Genomic DNA, 19171 nt, shown 5'->3' with positions numbered 1-19171 from the left:
CTAGAAGTGATGGGATTTATTTGAGAGTCACCACTATGAGACAACTCTCCATAGCCTGGGAGAGAAGCTACTATAAAATTACTAGTGAGATTTGCCCTAATCATTAATTTTTTAAATCTGATTCTACAAAAATCACCACAAAAAGAATGTGACTGTGTCAAACTATATGTAGTTACAGCACAGAAAAGTGCTACCTATTTTAGGACTCGATGAATTTGTAACCGCGACAAACACCTTCTAGACTGAAGACACTTAGATGATATCTAAAGATGTCTGGAGATCCACCATGAGAGATGTTGTGGATTTTTAGGAGATATTTTCCAGGCTCATGAGATAAGACTCAGTGGTATTTTAAAGAAGAGGAACTACTTTCCATGTTTTCAAAGCAGTTAAACGGTAAAGTGTGTTAAGCAGAATTCCTCATGTGAATTAATTTTCATAAAATTGTGATGCTAACAGTTGGATCTAATCACAGTTTTCTTTTCGTATTTGTAGAGTGAAAGAGAAACCATCACTTTTTTTGCACAAGAGGACAACACGTTCCCTGCACAGACTGGCCCCAAAGCCTTCAAAATCCCTTACTCCATCAGACAGAGGATATGTGCAACATTTGATACTCCCAGTGCCAAAGGCAAAGACTGGCAGATGTTAGCACAGAAAAACAGCATTAACAGGTAACAGCAGCTTCTTGGAGATGATTACCAAGGGGTTCTAAATCTTTTAAGTGGAGGGAAAAATGGTGGAAGTAGAGTTACAAGTAAATGAAGAGGAGATAGATGGAAGACGTATTACTTATTAGTTTCTACTACCTTACTGTAGGGGCAGCTTGGTGGCACAGTGGATAGAGTTCCAGGCTTGGAGTTAGGAAGACTCATCTTCCTGAGTTCAAATCTGGCCTTAGACACTTATTATGTGACTTTGGACAAGTCACTTAACCCTGTTTGCCTCAGTTTCCTCATCTGTAAAATGAGCTGGAGAAAGAAGAAAATCCTAAATGGGGTCATGAAGAGTTGGACATAGGGCTGGCCATAGGTAATTGATTGATGTGTCCTTTCTAGGAATGATAATGTTGATTTGATTACTGTTCCAAGGGAAGGGGAAGAGTTGAAAAATTGGGGAGGGGGGATGGCTGAAGTATATTGTGGTATTAGGTCTAGAGGCCCTTAAATATGAATTCATTAGTCAAAAGCACAGTGCCTGAGAGTAGGTGATATAATGCCAGGTGAGAAGAAATATTGACAATATAATAGAATCAAGAAATAATGAGACAAGAAGAGAATAATATTTTGCTCAAATGTAACCCAATGTTTAGGATTAAGGACATATATTCCAAATGGTGATGTTGTTACTTTAAAGCTAATCCTCCCCTCCCCCAGCCCACCTCATGTTGTCCAGCAGAGCTAGATGACCATATGTCATGGCTATTCTTACTAAAAGTGTGGATAAGTTGGACTAGATGGCCTCAGGGGTCCATCAATTCATTCAATAAACTTTTATTAAGCATTTATTATGTGACAGGCCCTGGAGATACAAAGATATAAAAGGACACCCTCTACCTTCAAGGAATTTGAATTCTACTGGGGGAAAGGAAAATGTATGTATACATAGAGGCATAATACAAGTCAGGAATTGATGAGAGACAATTCAGAGAAAAATCCAGAAAAAAGGCAAAAATATTGCAGCAAAAACTGAGGAGGGAGGAAACATTTGGAACTCGATGAATCTGGGAAGACTTTCCAGAAGCAGTGTCATCTAGGTGGCATAGGGGATGGAGCTCTGAGCCTGGAACAAGAAAAACCTGAGTTCAAATATGAGCTCGGATACTTACTAGCTATGTGACCCTGGGTAAGTCACTTAATGTCTGCCTCAATTTTCCCAACCGGAAAATAGGAATAATATAGCACCTATCTCACAGGGTTGTTGTGAAGATCAAATAACATAGTATTTGTAAGACACTTAGCGCAGCACCTGACACATAGTAGGCACTTAATAAATTATTGTTTCTTTTGTTCCTTTTGATTGGGTGGTGGCCCATGACCTTAGCCTTGAAGTAAGATAAGGCTTTTGAAGCATGTGGATGAAGAAGAAGTGTATTATAGGCATGAGGATACACCAGGAAGAATGTAAAGTTCAGAAAGAACTAGTGATCTGGCACGACTCGAATATGCAGTGTATAAGGAGGAGACAGATAATGACCTCGTCTGTGATTGCGTCGGTACAGGGAACTCCCTGGTGAGGAAACACCCTCTACTAACACTGGTTCACATCCTCTCAGCAAAGTTTAGTCTTAGAGAGTTGACTGGAATAGTGAAAGGTTAAATTTCTCGCTCAGGGTTACAAAAACACTATGTTTTAGAGGTAGGACTTGAATCCGGATCTTCTTGGCTTTAAGGCTGACTCTCTATAGCCCATGCTGCTTCTTAGCTGTCTCTCAATTAAGGGGAGAAATATGAAATAAATCTCAAAAGGCAGGTGAGTGCCAAGTTATGGAGGACTTAAATGCCACACTGAGGAATTTGTAATTTATTCCTTAGGAAACTGGAAGCAATTGAAGATTTTTTTTTTTATCAGAAGAGTGATACAGTTAGACTTAGGCATTTAGGAAGATTACTCCAGCTGTCTGCTAGATGCTCAAAATGGGGACTTTTTAAAAAAATAAAGATTGTAAAAAAGAGAAGGCAGCTAGGTAGTGCCCTGGATAGAGTAATGGATCTGGAGTCAGGAAGACTCATTTTCCTCACTTCAAATCTGGCCTTAGACTATCATTAGCTGTGTCGTCGTGGACAAGTCACTTAACCCTATTTGCTTTAGTTGCCTCATCTATAAAATGAGCTGGAGAAGGAAATGGCAAACCGTGCCAGTATCTTTGCTGAGAAAACCCTAAACAGGGTCACAAAGAGCTTACTGAACAGCAACAATAAAAAGGCAGATGAGAAGTCATGAAAGCTTAAATGAGGGGGCTAGTATTATGAGTGGGAAAAAAGAGATAGGTATAAGAGATGACAGGTGGCATCAATAAACCTTGCAAATGATGGGATATAGGAAAGGGAAGATTAAAGATCATTTTGGGTGATTAGGAGAATGTTGTTTCCCTTCGCAGAAATAGGGAAATTGGAAAGACAGGCAGGTTTAGGGGACACGTTCAGCTTGGACGTGTTAAATTTGAGGTTCTGGCAAGATGTTCACTTGGAGGTAGCAAGGAATCAATTGGAAATATGGAGAAATTTCTCAGGGGATGAATTAAGGCTGGGCAGATATATATATATAGAGAGAGAGAGATACAGACATACAGTTATATTGTATTTACATTTGGTAGTTATCTACATGATAATTCATAGGAGCTTATGAGACCATAAAAACAGAGGGTATGTATGTCTGTACATATGTATGTATACGTACACACACACACACACACACATATATATATATTATATATATGTATGTATTTACACACACACAGAAATAAAGACTCACAGAGAGACAGACAGAGTGGTTCTGGGGAGGGGAGGGGAAAGGAAAGAAGAGGAGATGAGAGAAGAGAACAGCAGAAGAGAGGAGAGGGGATGATGAGGTCCAGAACAGAGCCCTGTGGGACAACCATACTTAAGGATGGAAGCAGGATAAAATGAACTATTGAAGGAGACTAAGAAAGAGCAGTGACACAAGCAGGAAGAGAATCAAGAGATGTCAATGTCTTGGAAGTCAGGAAAGGAGAGTGTATCTAAGAAAAAGGGATAGACAACAGTGTTAAAAGCTATAAAAAGATCAAGTGGGATGAGAACTGAAAAAAGGCCCTAAGTTTTTGCAGCTGAAAAATCATTAGTGACCCTTGAGAGAATAGTTTCAATAGAGTGGGGATATCAAAAGTCAGACCATAAGGGCTTGAGGAAATTAGAAGCAGCAAATGTAGACTATTTCTTCAAGAAGAATAACAATGAAAAGGAGGAGATGTTAACTTGAGAGGATAGTCACATCAAAGAAAGTTTATTATTTGCTCATTTATTTCTTTATTCATTTATTTCTGTAACAGCTCATTGCATGTATATGTGCTTATTTTTAAAGATGGTGGATACCTGGTAATATTTGCAGTCAGTGAAGAAGAAGCATGTTAATAAGGGGGAAGTGGTAGTAGTAGTGCAAGGTAGGGGTGTGCTGGAGTGAGCTCATCTGGGTTGGTGAAAGCCCATTGTTAAATTTTCAATGTGAGTATTTTATATCTTAGATTTTTGTCAACGCTACAAATTAGGGCCTGACTTGTTGTTTTGTTGATCATCCACTCTAGATTTAAGAAAGGGTTGGAGAAAATGTTAATAACTTTTATTACATTTTAATTTTTCCTTCAGTTTTTGGAGAGCCAGTCAGAGCTGGCTTTACCTCATTAAACCTGGTCAGACCTAGTTAAACATTTGCCAGTACTCCCCAAGTGGTAGCATGCATGTGTGGAGAACAGTAAGGGGTACAGGCTTCCAGAAGAGAAAAGAGGAGTTAGCTTTGACCGGGCAAAGGGCTGTCACATAATCTGAAACTGGAACAAAGAAAGAAAGCTTGTGAGAATTCAAGGGTCTCCCAATTCAGAGATTCTGTGAATCTCAAAGCATTTTTAATTATGTCCTGTTATTAATATTGCTAGGCTGAATCTATCTAAAAAATCCTAATAATGAACTAGTAGTCTTCTTCACAGAAATGTTAGCTCAATGTCCCTCAGAAAGTTCAAGCAGAAGCTAACTGACCATCTGTCAGGGATGTTATAGAGGATTTTTATGCATTAAGTGAAATATTGGACTAGATGCCTTCTAAGGTTCCTTCCAACTCGAAGATGGTATGCTAATTCTAGATTGTACCTACAACCCAATCCTCCTTTCCTGACCTTTCTGGGCCTCAGTCTATCCATCTGTAAAATGAGGGGGTGGGACTATATGACCTCTAACATCCCTTTCTGCTCCAAATCTCTGTTCCAATAATATCCTTCTCTCATCTATCAAAGTGACGGTAATTATGCCCTTACAGATTTCTATCTTTAAAACACCTGGAACATCTTCAGAAATAACTTGCTATAGTGCAAATTCATATCATTTAACACATTTCTGAGGATTAGTCAGAAGTTCACTAAGAGTAAATGCCTGTAGAAATAAATAGGACAGAGGATAAGTGCAAGTACTTGGAATTGAGGAGTAGGTACACTAGGAGGGGTGGTGGGAATTGAGGGAAACAAGTGGGGAGAAGGGCACTAAAAGGATAGCCAGGGGTTAAATTGGGTCCTACTTCACAATTTTGCCAAGGGCCAGGCCTACATTGTAACATATCTGCTTGAAGGACAATAAATTCTGCCTTCCAGAGAAATTTCTTATGAGTCAACTCTGTGATACGTAATACGACAAATCTTGAATGTTAATACTGATGGAGAAAGAGAGAGAGAAAGTTTGAACAGATGAAATACACTATAATGGTAGCAAGCATAGAGTTCTATGACCTCTTCTCCACCAGAGTGCCTCATCAGGAGCAAAACTGACCCATTTTGGGGTCATTTCCTTTTATTCCCCCTGCCCAGCCTCCAGCAAAGTAGCAATTAGGCAGTGAAAAAGCCCAAAAATGTGGTAAGCAGAGACAAAAACAGAGAGTAAAAGAGTGAAAAAATCAACGCTGGAAAACTAAGGGGTCACTGAATTTTTATTTGAAAGTAGCTACTGAACTATCTGCCTTTGGTTGAAAAGGAGAGAGAGAGAAAGGGATGGATTCCGTGCATCCTTTAGGCCTACATTATTTAGATGGAGCACCAAGGGCAGTGCATTAGTGACCACTGAGACTAGACATTTTTATTGTTGTTTGTCTGGTTTTGCTGTGATTATACCAAATGAGTCTCCAGCTATTCTCCTAGCTGCAGGCTAGAAAAGATTCTAATCATTTAATAATAACCAAAAAAAGTATAGTAATGCACTCAGCATGGGGCTAAGTCATTGCCAAAGTTGAGCCTTCCTGATGCTTTAGGGGAGAATTGAGACTTAGGGGATATTACACAGCTACATGGCTCCCTGTGGGAAGAATAATTCAAGACCCTAATTAAGTTTTCTATCTCAAGCCAAGTGAGCCAAGAACTCATGTAATGAAGGTCCCTCCTAATCACAACAGGAAGACCCAGGGCAGCAAAGATGCCACAGAGTAGTGGGGAGGTTGAGGGCCAGTTGGCTGATGTCTCTGGAACTTGTGTTCTTCACCTATTATATAATTAGTCCATTCTTTCACTAGAAACAGTGTCCAGAAACTTTGATCTGGTCAGATCACATCCGGAATATCATGTACACTTCTGAACGTTATATTTTTGGACGGGCATAGAGGTAGAATGGATAACATAGAGTTCTGATTTGGAAGAAAAATAAGACAAATTCTGGTTAGCTCAAAGAGGATAGACCCAAGAACAATGAGTTTTGTTTGTAGAAAAAAATGATTTCAGCTCTGTGCATCCCATATGCCTATATTCTATGCAAATACCTCAACAATTAGAGATGCTGGGGAAAAACATAGATTGAATTAAATTAGATTTTTTTTATTAGAGCTACCACAATATGGAATGGGCTACCCTGGGAAAGAGAGAGCATCACATCACTAGAGTTCTATTAACATGGCACTTATTACAGATGTTATAGAAAGGCTTTCCTGTACTGGCTAGATGAGATATCTTCTGAGATTCATTCCAATTCTGAATTCTGTGGGTATGAGTCTCTTACCTCTGAGATCTCAGCCCAATCTGAGAATTTCTCCAGCTCTAAAATCTCCTGATTCCAGTAAGTCTTTGAGCACCCTGGTGCAAAGGACAATGACATAAAATTGCATTTACTCAAAAAAAGTGAAAGTATTTTGACTTGGGACAAATTAAGCCACAGAAGTACCTAGAGCTACCTAGGTATCCATTCCTTAACTACAAGCAAACATGTTTCCAGGGAAAGGAAGCCAAATATATTATTAAATCAAATTCCACAGTACCACAGTAATGGAGATTATACTTCTTTTAAGACCACAGGTAAATCTCTGTTGGTCACTGCTAGAAAGAGGCCCCTCTTTTTATCTATTTCTCTTTTCTCCTTATGCTAAGGCAGCTTTCAGGACATCTGAATTTGCTGCAAAACTATCCTTTTCTCTCATATTCAGCCAGGACATTTAGAACTGGACGAGTGTTTCAATATGTCAGTGGAACAGTACTTTGGGAAAGTACGTTGAAAGGTGTAGTATTGGTGAAGGAATAAGTGTTTCTCTACCTCAGTTTGATTGGAACATTTTAATGCATACATATTCCTATATTATGACTACGTCTCTTCACTGACTTAAGTGTCAAACACTTTTTCAAATCCACAGAATCTAGTTCATCACCATTTCTTCTCCCCTGATTCACATGATCATTAATATCGAGCTGTGAGGGACTTTAGAGGCCATCGAGGTTAGACAACTTCACAGAAATCCTTTCTTGCTCTCACAACATCTCCCATATATGTCCCCTTCTCTCCACTCGCATGCCCTAAATCCAGCCCTCATCACCTCTCTCTTCTCACCTAGGCTATTGTAACAACCTAATTAGTATGTTTGCTTCAAATATTTCCACTCGCCAATCCATCTTCCACCCAATTGCCAAAGTGATTTTCATAAAGCATAGATAGGTCTACCCACATCACATACCCCACCCTGCCTCAGCAAACTCAAATGACTCCCTATTACCAAAAGTCAAATATAAAGTCTTTTGTTTGGCATTTAAAGCACTTCACAACTTGGCCCCTTCCTGTATTTCTAGTCTTAAATTTCACTCATCTCCTCACACTCTATGAACCAGATGTATTTGTTTCTTCCTTGATGTTCCAAAGAAGACCCTCTGTCTCTGGTCTCCTTATCTTTGCCCTGGTTATCCCTCCCTCCCCCCATGATATTCTCCCTCTTTTCTGCATCTTAGCTTCCCTAGTGTGTGGGTCTGAGACCAGTACTCATATTAAAAATAAACAGAGACTGTTCTTAAGAAAAGGCAAAAAGGAGTTCAGTGCTTTCTCATGAGAAAGGACACACCCAGCATGGCCCAAGATGATGCCAGCAAGTGTGTGTCTTGCATACAAGTCAAATCAAGTTATAGAGATCCTAATGCAGAGTTCCTCCCACCTTGCCCACTGGCTCCTCTTCCCATTGACTGGGTTTGGAGCTCACATTCTAAATGCGGAATCTTTTCCCAGCAACAGAGAACAAAGAACAAAAAGACAAGCATGAGACCAGGGACTAGTATTCAGCAAAAAGCTAAATAAACAGTGCCTTGCAAGTGTCTGTCTACTGAGGAAATTTCTTATCTCTACTTTCTCAGCAGAGCAGTTTCTAAAAATATAGAAGGGGTGCAGGGTAGGTGTGGATGGTAGGAGAGGTAAGGTCTTATCCCACACTGAGGGGGCTTCACTATTTCAGGATTCCACTCACTAGCTTCCTTCAAGACTCAGCTCAAATGCCACCTTCTAAAGGAGACCTTTCTCAGTCTTTCTCACCTTCTCCCCCACTTGCTAGCTCCTTCCATTTTAAATTTACCATCTAACTACTTTGTACATATATCTGATAGAGAGCAGAACCTTTTGTGTCTGTCTCCATTATTAGAATGTGAACTCTTTGAGGACAGGTATCTCTCCTTAGACAGATGTTTCTTTGTATACTCAATGCTTAGCATGGTACATGACACATAGTAATCATTTAATAAATGCTTGTTGATAGACTGTTGTATAGGTTCACACAGACAGTAACATGTTTCAGGCAGGATCTGAATCTAATTCTTCCTTATTCTGGGTTCCCCAGTCTGTGTGCTATACCAGTAATTGGCATGGACCTAATTTTTCAATTACATGATATCAATTATACATGCAAAACATATTCCCATATTAACCATGTCGCAAGAAACAAAGCAAGAAAAATAAAGAAATTGGAACTGCATTCAGAGTTCAACAGTTCTTTCTCTGGATATGGATAGCATTTTTTCATCATGAGTCCCTTTGAATTCTCTCGAATTATTGTATTGATTAGAATAACCAAGTCTTTCACAGTTGATCATCATTCCAATCCGCCATTACTGTGTACGGTGTTCTGGTTCTGCTCATTTCACTTCAGCATTAATATGACGCTGGGGAAGTCAATTAACTTCCATCTACCTCAGTTAGCTCATCTGGAAAGTGAGGAGAATAATCATATCTACTTCCCAGGGTTGTTGTGATGACCAAATGAGATAATATTTGTGAAGTGTTTCTTCAACTTTCAAGAGCTATATAAATTCTAAACATTGATTATTCAGTTCTTTTAAGTTTTACAAAACATTTTCTCATTCTTGTCCTTTCATTGTATATAGACTTACAGAGGTAACATGCAGGTCTGAGTCAGAGTGTGACTGAATAGTTCTACTTCCTACTCAGGCCTTGTGAGGAATTTGCCCACCTTATGAAAGAAATGGGAAAATTAAGCAAGTTCCCCAAACCTCCTTCTGAAATTTTCTGATGCAAAGAAAAATGGGACTTGATTTGACAGATGATTTCTTTTCACTCCTTGATTAGAAAAGACAACCTTTTCCCTTCCTGTTTAGAGTTCTATAAGCGGACCCAAATTATCTGATGAAGCAGACGGAGGCCTCTGAAAGAGGCTTCTCTGTCAAGAACTAAATGGGAGCTTAGAAACCTCTTGCTTTTCTTAAGTTGGTCCGAATATAAGTTACATTTTTCTCCCTCACCTGACTTGTATAAAACATGACTGTAGCCTATTGTCGGTGGGGCTTTGTTCTATGAACATCTCTATAGTCTATCCTTTGAACAAAAATCTCATTTTGGGGTAGGGGTGAGTGTGAGCCTATAATGTAATATGGCAGCTACTGGATCACTCCCTTTTGGTGGAACAAGAGACAGTATGGTTTAGTAGATAGAGAATAGGTCTTAGAGTCAGGTATGAAATAATAATCCTGGCATATAGAAAGCACTTATTAAATGCTTTGTTGACTGACTAACAGTAATGCTGATAAAATGCTCTTAGTTTTACAAGATGTTTTGTAGCTAGATCCCTGTGATGTGGTCACATTCTTTGAATTCATGCTGTATCTTTCTGTTGTTCTGGAACCAATTATCCTATTTTACATAATTATAATTTGAAATAGTTGAATTCTAATACAGGAGAGCACTTCACAGAACTCATTATTGGCCCTAATCAGGACCTAGCTGTACATATATTGTCCCTTGAGTCCTACTTCTGACACATATCAGCTTCATGACCCTGGGCAGAGCAAATCACTTAACTTTTCAGTCCCCACCCTCTTTACCCCCCCCCATGTTTCTAAGATTATAAATTATAGATGAGTTGATAATCTTAATCAGTGGATTGAGTTTTTACACAGGGAGTTCCCTTACTTGATAATTTCACAAGTTGTTTCCCTGTCCTCAAAAACAAAACAAAATGCTCATGGAAAAAAATCCTCAAGGCTTCAGAATCAGTGACTATCTTTGCTGACTGTCCTTTGTCATCCCCATTGACTAATGAAAGACAGAATGAAAAGATTGTGTTCCAAGCTCAGACTCCTGACGCTGGGTTGTGTGAAAAATGGACGGGTCTGCATAATGAAGAAAACAAAAGGATCTCATTGGGATAAATTCACTGGAGGATTTTTCCTAAATTCCTAAAATCATCAGTGAACCTACCTTAGGACTAGAGAGAAAACCAGTTATGGGAAAGAAAAGAACTAATTAAGCCTGATGTACAGGATTATGTCAGAAACATCACTTTTTTTTAATCCAAGGAACAGCTTCCATTCATCTTATGAAACAATGGATCATTAAAGGAAGGCTTACTATAATGTAGAAGTTTAAACTTTTTTTTAATGTCGTGGACCATGGTGGCCGTGTGTTTTAGATCTGAAGACCCCTTCTCAAACAATATCTTTAAGTGAATAAAATAAGGTATACAGGATTACAAAAGAAACCAATGTGAAACAGTTGTCCAAAACAAACAAATTTAAGAGACCACAAGTTAAAAACCTCTACTGTAATCAAAATATTCAGGTTTCAGACCTGGATTGAATCTTACCTTTGCTTCTAACTGTGAACAAATCACTTTCCTTTGCTAGGCCTCAGTCTCTTTTCCCTAAAGCGTCCTGAGGGAGAAAAGGCATTGCATTTAGAGTCAGAGACTCTGGTTTAGAATCTTGGCCCTACCTCTCAACCTGTGTGACTTTGGGAAACACTAGACCTCTGTTTCCTTATTATAAAGAGATAGAAGTAAAATAAATTACTTCTAAGGCCCAATGACTGGCTCTCAATACATGACCCCATGTCTGGATAATTTTTAATATCCCTTCCACCACCAAATCATATGATCCTCCAGAATCTCAGAGCTGGAAGGAATCACAGAAATCAACTGGACTAACTGGTACTTAGTAGGATTCCCCTGGACAACAACCAAAAATAGTGATCATTCAATCACTACTGGAAGACCTTCGGGGATAGAAAACTCACTACTTATCAAGACAACTCATTATGCTTTTTGAAAAGCTTAATTGCTAGAATATATATCCTCACATTGACCCCAAACCATACCAGAATACTATCAAAACTCAGAGTGGAAAGTTGATGGCAAGGACCGTATAGATCAGACCTAAATTGAGTAGGAGGCATATCTATACCATCTGTGTCAAATGGGAACTCAAAATGCTCAGCATCCATAGTTGTTTTTTTTTTCCTTTCCAGTATCCACTTTTGCATTGAATGTATGTGTACAATTTTCTTTCATTTTTATACCCTTAAAGTCACAAGAGAACTATAGGCAAGATTAGATTCAAGTAAGATGATATAACTCCTATTCTGATTTTCTCCAGAAAAAAATAATTAAAATGCACTGATTAGCTATACCTCAAGGCTGCTTATGTTCCTTGGATACCCAATGAAAATTGCAGTTTGGGAATGAATTCCTGATGAATGAACCCAACTGAAATAGGGTCTCCAATTGCTGCCGTTGAGTATAAATGACTTTTTACTTCTATTTGCATTTAAAGAACCATATGGAGGGTTGGTTTTGGTCACATAAGAGGTTTTCATTAAATGAGACAATTACGATGATAGCAGAGATATTAATATTTTCCGTTATGAGTGTGTTTCAACTCCCTATTTGGTACTACACAGTAGGATTATGTACTGTTCTTGTAATGATATTTCTCTATTTGTTACAAGAACCTTAACTTAGTTTTTCCTTTTTACAACCACTGTGTTACTGAAGAAGTGAATTTTAAAGAAGAAAAACTCTTTTTACCTATTAATAAAGGTAGAATTAGAGAAAAAGACCAACTAGTATAATCTTATGTTTTGTTCATAGAAGCACAGCATCCACAATAAAGGGGGTAGTATATTCTGTCACATCTGGAGGATGGTGTTCAGTTCAGGGAACCATGCTTTACAAATATCATTGACAAGTTGGAGTATATCCATGGGTAGGATGCCAGTATGGTGAGCATACTCAAAGCTGTGATAGAGGAAGATTGGTTATATGGCAAGAAGACTCAGGGGACTTGGAGTCAGAGAGATCTCAGATACTTACTAGCTCTTTGACCTTGAGTGCTGGACCCCTCTGGGCCTTAGTTTCCTCATTTATAAAATGAGGATCATAATTATACCTGCCTCACCTGGTTGATGCTCGGATCAGATGTATCTAAAAGTGTATATAATGTGCCTAAAGAGATATAGTTATTATAAGTAGGAAAGGAATTAGATATACTTCCTAGAGAAAGGAAGACATAAGTAGGATAAGAAAAATGATCATATTTCTTGGTATTTGAAGTACTAGAACATAAATACACACACACACACACACACACACACACATGTTTATCAGTTGTTTCAGTCACATCCGACTATTTGTGACCTCATTTGGTTTTTTTTTGGCAAAGATACTAGAGTAATATGCCATTCCCTTCTTCAGCTCATTTTATAGATAAGGAACTGAGGTCAGCAGAGTTCAGTGATTTGCCCAGGGTCACACAGCTAGTAAGTGTCTGAGGCCAAATTTGGATTCAGGAAGGTGAGTTCTCCTGACTCCAGGCCCAGTGCTCCTTCCACTGCACCACCTAGCTATCCACATAAATATATGTGTGTATGTACATATATGTGTATGTGTATATATGCATACACACATATGTATGTATATATATTATTCATTATGTGACTTGTTCCAAAAGTCTTAGTGCAGTTTTAAGTTAAGTGAATCCCTGTACATAGGACCATTCTATAGCAGGGATGGTGTTAGAGAGTAGGCCCAATAACTTCTACATACTGCACATTCTGTTATCTAGTATAACTCTTAACTATGATGAAGGTGCCATCCTTGTCCCAGCATCTGTGTTATGAGAGGCATTGCTGTAACTAAAATCTCCAGACAAACAACAAAAGTCTTTGTTTTCCAGTACTTTCAGGGGCAGGATTTATTGGTTCATCGTCACTAATTGTGATTAACTAAAAGTTATCTGAAAGCGTCAAGGTGTAGTGGGAAAAAAACCCTTAAGAAGGCATTATGGCATCTCGATTCTAGTCTAGCTTTGTAATTAATGAGTGTGTCATCTAGGATAAGTCATCCCCCCTCTCTGGGCCTTACATCCATAAAATGAGACATCACACTTAATGATAGTCTAGGCGTTTACTGCATCTGAGCATTTCACAATGCTTGTATCTGGTGTTTGCATTTGGTTACCCTCTCACTGCTGCTTTGCCTTTCTTTCTTAAAACCTAAGAGGGATTGTAAATCCTGTGTTATATAAATGGTATAATGCAAGTGCAAATGAGATTGACAGCATTAGGCAAAACTATGAAGCAAATATCTCTACTTCCTGGAAGGTCTAAGTTCAAATTTGAACCCTGACCCTTGCTACCTGGAAAAGCTTAGGCAACCCAGTGATCCTCTCTGGGACTTATTTCCTCATGTAAAATGACCAAATTGGATTATAATCTCTAAGGTCCCCTCCAGCTCTTAAAAAAAATCCTTCTGCCTCTCCTTTCTACCTCAAAGGTCCTTTTTATTTTGTTTTCAGTAGTGGCTGATTACCTAATCCTCATTGAAATATTAACTGATAATCACTTACTGTAAAATAGCTCTCTTCCCAAAGGAATTTCTCTCTTAATAGAGTTTCTGGAAGACGTAGAAGTCTCCAGAACCCAAAGTAATAAACACCAAGATCATATAATCCAATTGCTACTGAAGCAGGAATTCCTTGTATAGCATCCCTGATTAATAGTTATCTAAGCTGTGACCAGCATGGTGGATAAGAGCATTGAACTAGAGTACAGAAGAATTGAATTCAAATCCAACTTCAGATACTTATGGGCTGTGTGACTGTGGCCAAGTCACTTAATCTCTCTCAGCCTCAATTTTGTTCTGTATAAAATAAGGATAGTATTAGAATTTACGTCAAAGGGCAATGTGAGGATCAAATAAAATATCATTAATGGTACTTTGAAAACCTTAAAGCATCTATGTAAATGCTAACTTTAATAAAGAAACTAGATGGTGCAATGGATAAAATAGAGCTCTGGTCTTGGAGTCAGGAAGTCTGAGTTCAAATGTGGCCACAGACACTTACTAACTGTGTGGCCTTGGCCTAGTAATTTAGCCTCTCTGGCACTGAATTTCGGCATATGTAAAATGAAGATGAAAATAGTATGTACCTTCCAGGATTGTTGTGACGATAAAATGAGATAATAGTTACAAAGCACTATGTAAGCTTTAAAATTTAGGAATGCTAGCTGTTAGTGGTGGGAAATATACTATATCCCAAGCCCATTCCATTTCTGTATCACCTTCCGATATAAGCAATTACAGTGATCCTTTTATTCATTTGAATTCTGCCTCCCTATTTCTTCCTTCTCTTTGGTGCAAGTTCTGTCCTTTTGGGCAAAGAAAATGAGTCTTTTCCTTCATTCTTGAAAGGCTCCAAATATTTGAAGACAAGGACCCTCTCCTTATCACTCTCCCACTGTTAAGTATGTTCTTCTTAAGGCTAAAACTCTCCCATGTCATTCAACCAATCCTCATATTGTATGACATGAGGGTTAGCCATCACCTTTCTTTTGAGAAACTCTGATCAATGGAAGTGAAAAGTGGGGAGGGCACAACCTGTTATCGGTAGGGGTCACCATGGGGTGCAAAAAGATTGTTGGGAAGAAAACCAAAACACATAATGGAATTACCAGTTATCAAAGACCTGTGAAGTGTCTGTATGCATTTATCACTAACATTGTAGGAAGCAAGCTGTATTTTCTTTGAGAAGAAGGGTAGCCTTGCATCTTGAAGTACCCCCAGGTAATCATTTTGAATAATATTATACAATAGAAGTGGAGAAATTCTGCTTAACAAGATGCCAAGTAGCAGAGAGCCTGCTATATTTTTTGCACCATAAGGCTGACATGACATTACAACTTCATCTACTAAATCTAGGCAGCAAGTTAGCTTTTCATATCATGGTGCCTTGTTCCTTTGCAAATGCAAAGGGTGAAGCTAATGCTTGCCTGGGGGGGAGGAGGGAGATCAGCTGAACACATTATAACCAGCATAGAGTAGACTAGGAGACCTGCTGCAAAGCAGGAGTTGTGTATTTCTATCTCTTGAGCATTCATCACCTGCAGCCACAACTGTAGCTTTTTCTAAGCTTAGGACAATTGTGGAGGATTTCACAAATCCATAGGTGGAATGCTATTACCTTGTCTGCCCTTGGTCTCTAGACAGTGATAGACCCATCCCATCCCCCATTCGTACGTGCCTTCTATTTTAAGTTTTGAGGAATTTAGATCCCAAAGGATACCCTAATGACCTATCACTGCCACTTATGGTGCTCGGCATCTATATTCTTTATTCCTCATTTAAAGGCTGCTTGCTGCATTTTAGATCCATTAATCTCATCTTCAGTTGAGCAGAAATAAATGAAAGAGGGCCTAATTATATGATATATGAAGATATAAAGCATCCTCATAGCCAGAACTCTTTCTCACTTCAAAGGCTGAAGGTGTGGAATTAAGTCAAGGAACTACTAAAATAGCAATGACTTTCAAACAGCTGCCATGTTTGGCTCTCTCGCAGGGACTGGGGTTTCACATGTGTAAGAAGGAAAGGACAATTCTAGTCTTTTAGCTGCTGTTATTACATAAGTAGTCTCCCATGGTGCAGGTCCAGTGCTGGACTTAGAGTCAGGAAGATCTGAGTTCAAATGTGACCTTGGACATTTGCTAGCTGTGTGACTTTGGGCAAGTCACTTAACCTTCCTGTCTGCCTCAGTTTCCTCAACTATAAAATGGAGGATGGTAATAATAGCATCTCACTCCTGAGGTTGTTGTGATGATCATGACTGTTGTGATGAGATAATATTTGTGAAGTGCTTGGCACATAGTAGGCACTTAAATATTTCCTTCCTTTTTTCTTTTCTTCCTGTCTTTCCTCCTTCCTTCTTTCTGTCCTTCCCTTCTTTCTTCCCTCTTTTCTTTCCTTCTTTCCTTCCTTCCTTCTTTCCATACCTTCTCACCTTTGCCTTCTAAAATCCCCCCTACCTTCCTTCAAACCTCAGCTCAAATGCCTTCCTTAGTGTGGTATAGTGGCTACAGTACTTGACTTTTAGCCAGAAAGACCTGGGTTCAGATCTCACCTCAGACACAAACTAGCTGTATGACTCTGGCAAAGTGACTTAACCTATCTGAACCCCAATTTCCTCATTTATAAAATGAGGAGGTTGAGCTTGATTAGGTCTAAGGTCTCTCACCTCTAGATTCATGATCTTACATCATGCCTTTCCTGATACCCCCCTCCAATTTGCTAATTTGTTGCTCCTAAAACGATCTTGTATTTATTTTCCATATACTTACATGTTCATATATTGTCTCCCCTGTGAAATGTAGTTTCCTGTAGGGAAGGGGCAATTTCACTTTCACCATTGTAAATCCAATACCCTAGACCTCTGCCTTGCACTCAACAGATACTTAATACACTACTACCTGACTGATTTCGTTCTGATATGGTCTTAACAGTTTGCTCACTGGTGCAAAACAGAATGTTGAATCCGGCTTGCTCTGAGTAGTTGTGTGAGGGTCTGTAGTTGGGATTCTGTGACTATCAATGTATGTTAAGTCAACCAGCATTTATTAAGCCTCTTACCACATGCTAGGCGCTGTACTAAGTGCTGCAGAAACAAAGGCAAAACAGTCCCTGGCCTCAAGGAGCTCACAGTATAATGGGGGAAGCAATGTTAACAACTATGCACAAACAAAATATCTAGGGATGAATTGGAAATAACCTCAAAGGGTAAACACTAGCAATGAGAGAGACAAGAATAGGCTTCTTGCAGAAGGTGGGATTTTAGCTTAGACTTGAAGGAAATGAAGAGGTGGAGACAAGGAAGGAAAGAATTCTAGGCATGGGCAACAACCAATGAAAAAGTATGGAGTCAGAATAGTGAGTGTCTTATGTGAGGGAGAGCCAGGAGGCCAGACTCACTGGATTACTGAGTACATTGAGAGGAGTAAAGGGTAAGAGGGCTACTAGGTGGCACCATAGTACATGGAGTGCTGTGCCTGGAGTCAGGAAGGCTCATTTTCCTGACTGTCGTGACCATAGCTGTGTGACCATAGGCAAGTCACTTAATCTTGTTTGCCTCAATTCCTCATCTGTGAAATGAGCAGGAGAAGAAAATGGCAAACCACTTCAGTATCTTTGCCAAGAAAACTCCAGATGGAGTCACGAAGAGTCATATACAACTGAACAACACTGGCATCAACAAAGTATATAAAGTCTGAAAAGATAGGAAGGGATCACGTTATGGAGGACTTTAAAAGCCAAACAGAGGATTTTATATTTGATCCTCAAAGTCATAGAGAATGACTGGAGTTTATTGAATAGTGAAGGTGATATGGTTAGACCTATGCTTTAAGAAGATCACTTTGATGGATGAAGAAAAGGAGGACAGATTAGAATGGGGAGAAACCTGAGGCAAGATTAGTGCAGTTGCCTAGGTATAAGGTGATGAGGGTCTACACCAAGTTAGTGGCAGTGCTGGAGGAGAGATAAGAGGGCATATGAGGAAGCTAGGTAGTGAAGTGGATAGAGCAACAGGCCTGAGTCAGGAAGACTCATCTCCATGAGTTCAAATCTGATCTCAGACATTTACTACCCTGGGCAAGTCACTTGCTACCTGTGTAACCCTGTTTGCCACAGTTCCTCTTCTGTAAAGAAAATGACAAACCCATTCAAATATCTTTGCCAAGAAAATACAAAATGGGGGTCAGGAAGAGTTGGACATGACTGAAAGGACTGAACGACAAGAGAGAGTATATACCAGAGACATTACAAAGTAGCATTGTCAGGATTTGTCAAGAGACTGGATATAGGAGAATGGGGAGAGACAAAATCATCCCAATAATGACACCTAGGTTTAAACCTGTGTAATTGAAAGAATGGTGTAATAGGGTAGTTATAGGGTAATTAGAAACAGGAGAGAGTTTGGGGAAAAGATCATGAATTAAGTTTGATTGTTGACTTTAAGATGTCTATGAGATATCAAGTTCAATATGTACAATAGAAGGTTGAAAATGAGAGACTGGAGGTCAGCAGAGAGGTTAGGGCTGAATAAGTAGATTTGACAGTCATCAGCTTAAAATGATAATTGAATCAATGGGAGCTTATGAGATTACTAAGTGAAATAGTAGAAAAGGAAAAGAAAAGAGGGACCAAGACAGACCCCTGTGAGAAGCACAAAATTAGCAGGTGTGACCTGGGTATCCAGCAAAGGAGAATGAGGAACAGTCGGACAGGTAGGAAAAGAACTTGGAGAGAGCAGTGTCACAAAACCTAGAGAGACGAGAATATCAATAAGCAGAGAACGATTGACAATGTCAAAGGCTATAAAGAGTTCAAGAACAATGAAGATTGAGAAAGGGTCATTGCATTAGGCCACTGATCATTAATAACTTTGGGCAGAGTGACTTCAGTTGAATGATGAGGTCAGAAGGCAGACTACAAAGAGTTAAGAAGAAAGTGAGGGGAATGGAAGTGGTGGCACTAATTATAAATGGCATTCTTAAGGAGTTTAACTATGAAAGGGAAGATTGATATAATATGTGTGGATGGGTTGGTAGCTGCATGGTACAGTGGATAGAATGCTAGGCCTGGAGTC

The 19171-nt window shown here is 39.1% G+C and overlaps 1 protein-coding gene across 1 annotated transcript in view; it reads left to right on the top strand.

The window, feature by feature from the left end:
- Positions 1 to 19171, top strand: part of UNC5D (unc-5 netrin receptor D) — a 368330-nt gene that overhangs the window by 341865 nt on the left and 7294 nt on the right. The window contains exon 16 of the mRNA XM_036750002.1: positions 496 to 674. Within this exon, the coding sequence (XP_036605897.1) occupies positions 496 to 674 (179 nt within the window). The remainder of the gene's footprint in view (positions 1 to 495; positions 675 to 19171) is intronic.

The sequence above is a fragment of the Trichosurus vulpecula genome, chromosome 3, assembly GCF_011100635.1.
Source record: "Trichosurus vulpecula isolate mTriVul1 chromosome 3, mTriVul1.pri, whole genome shotgun sequence".
NCBI classification, from domain to species: Eukaryota; Metazoa; Chordata; class Mammalia; order Diprotodontia; family Phalangeridae; genus Trichosurus; species Trichosurus vulpecula.
This window is presented reverse-complemented; position numbering and strand designations above follow the sequence as displayed.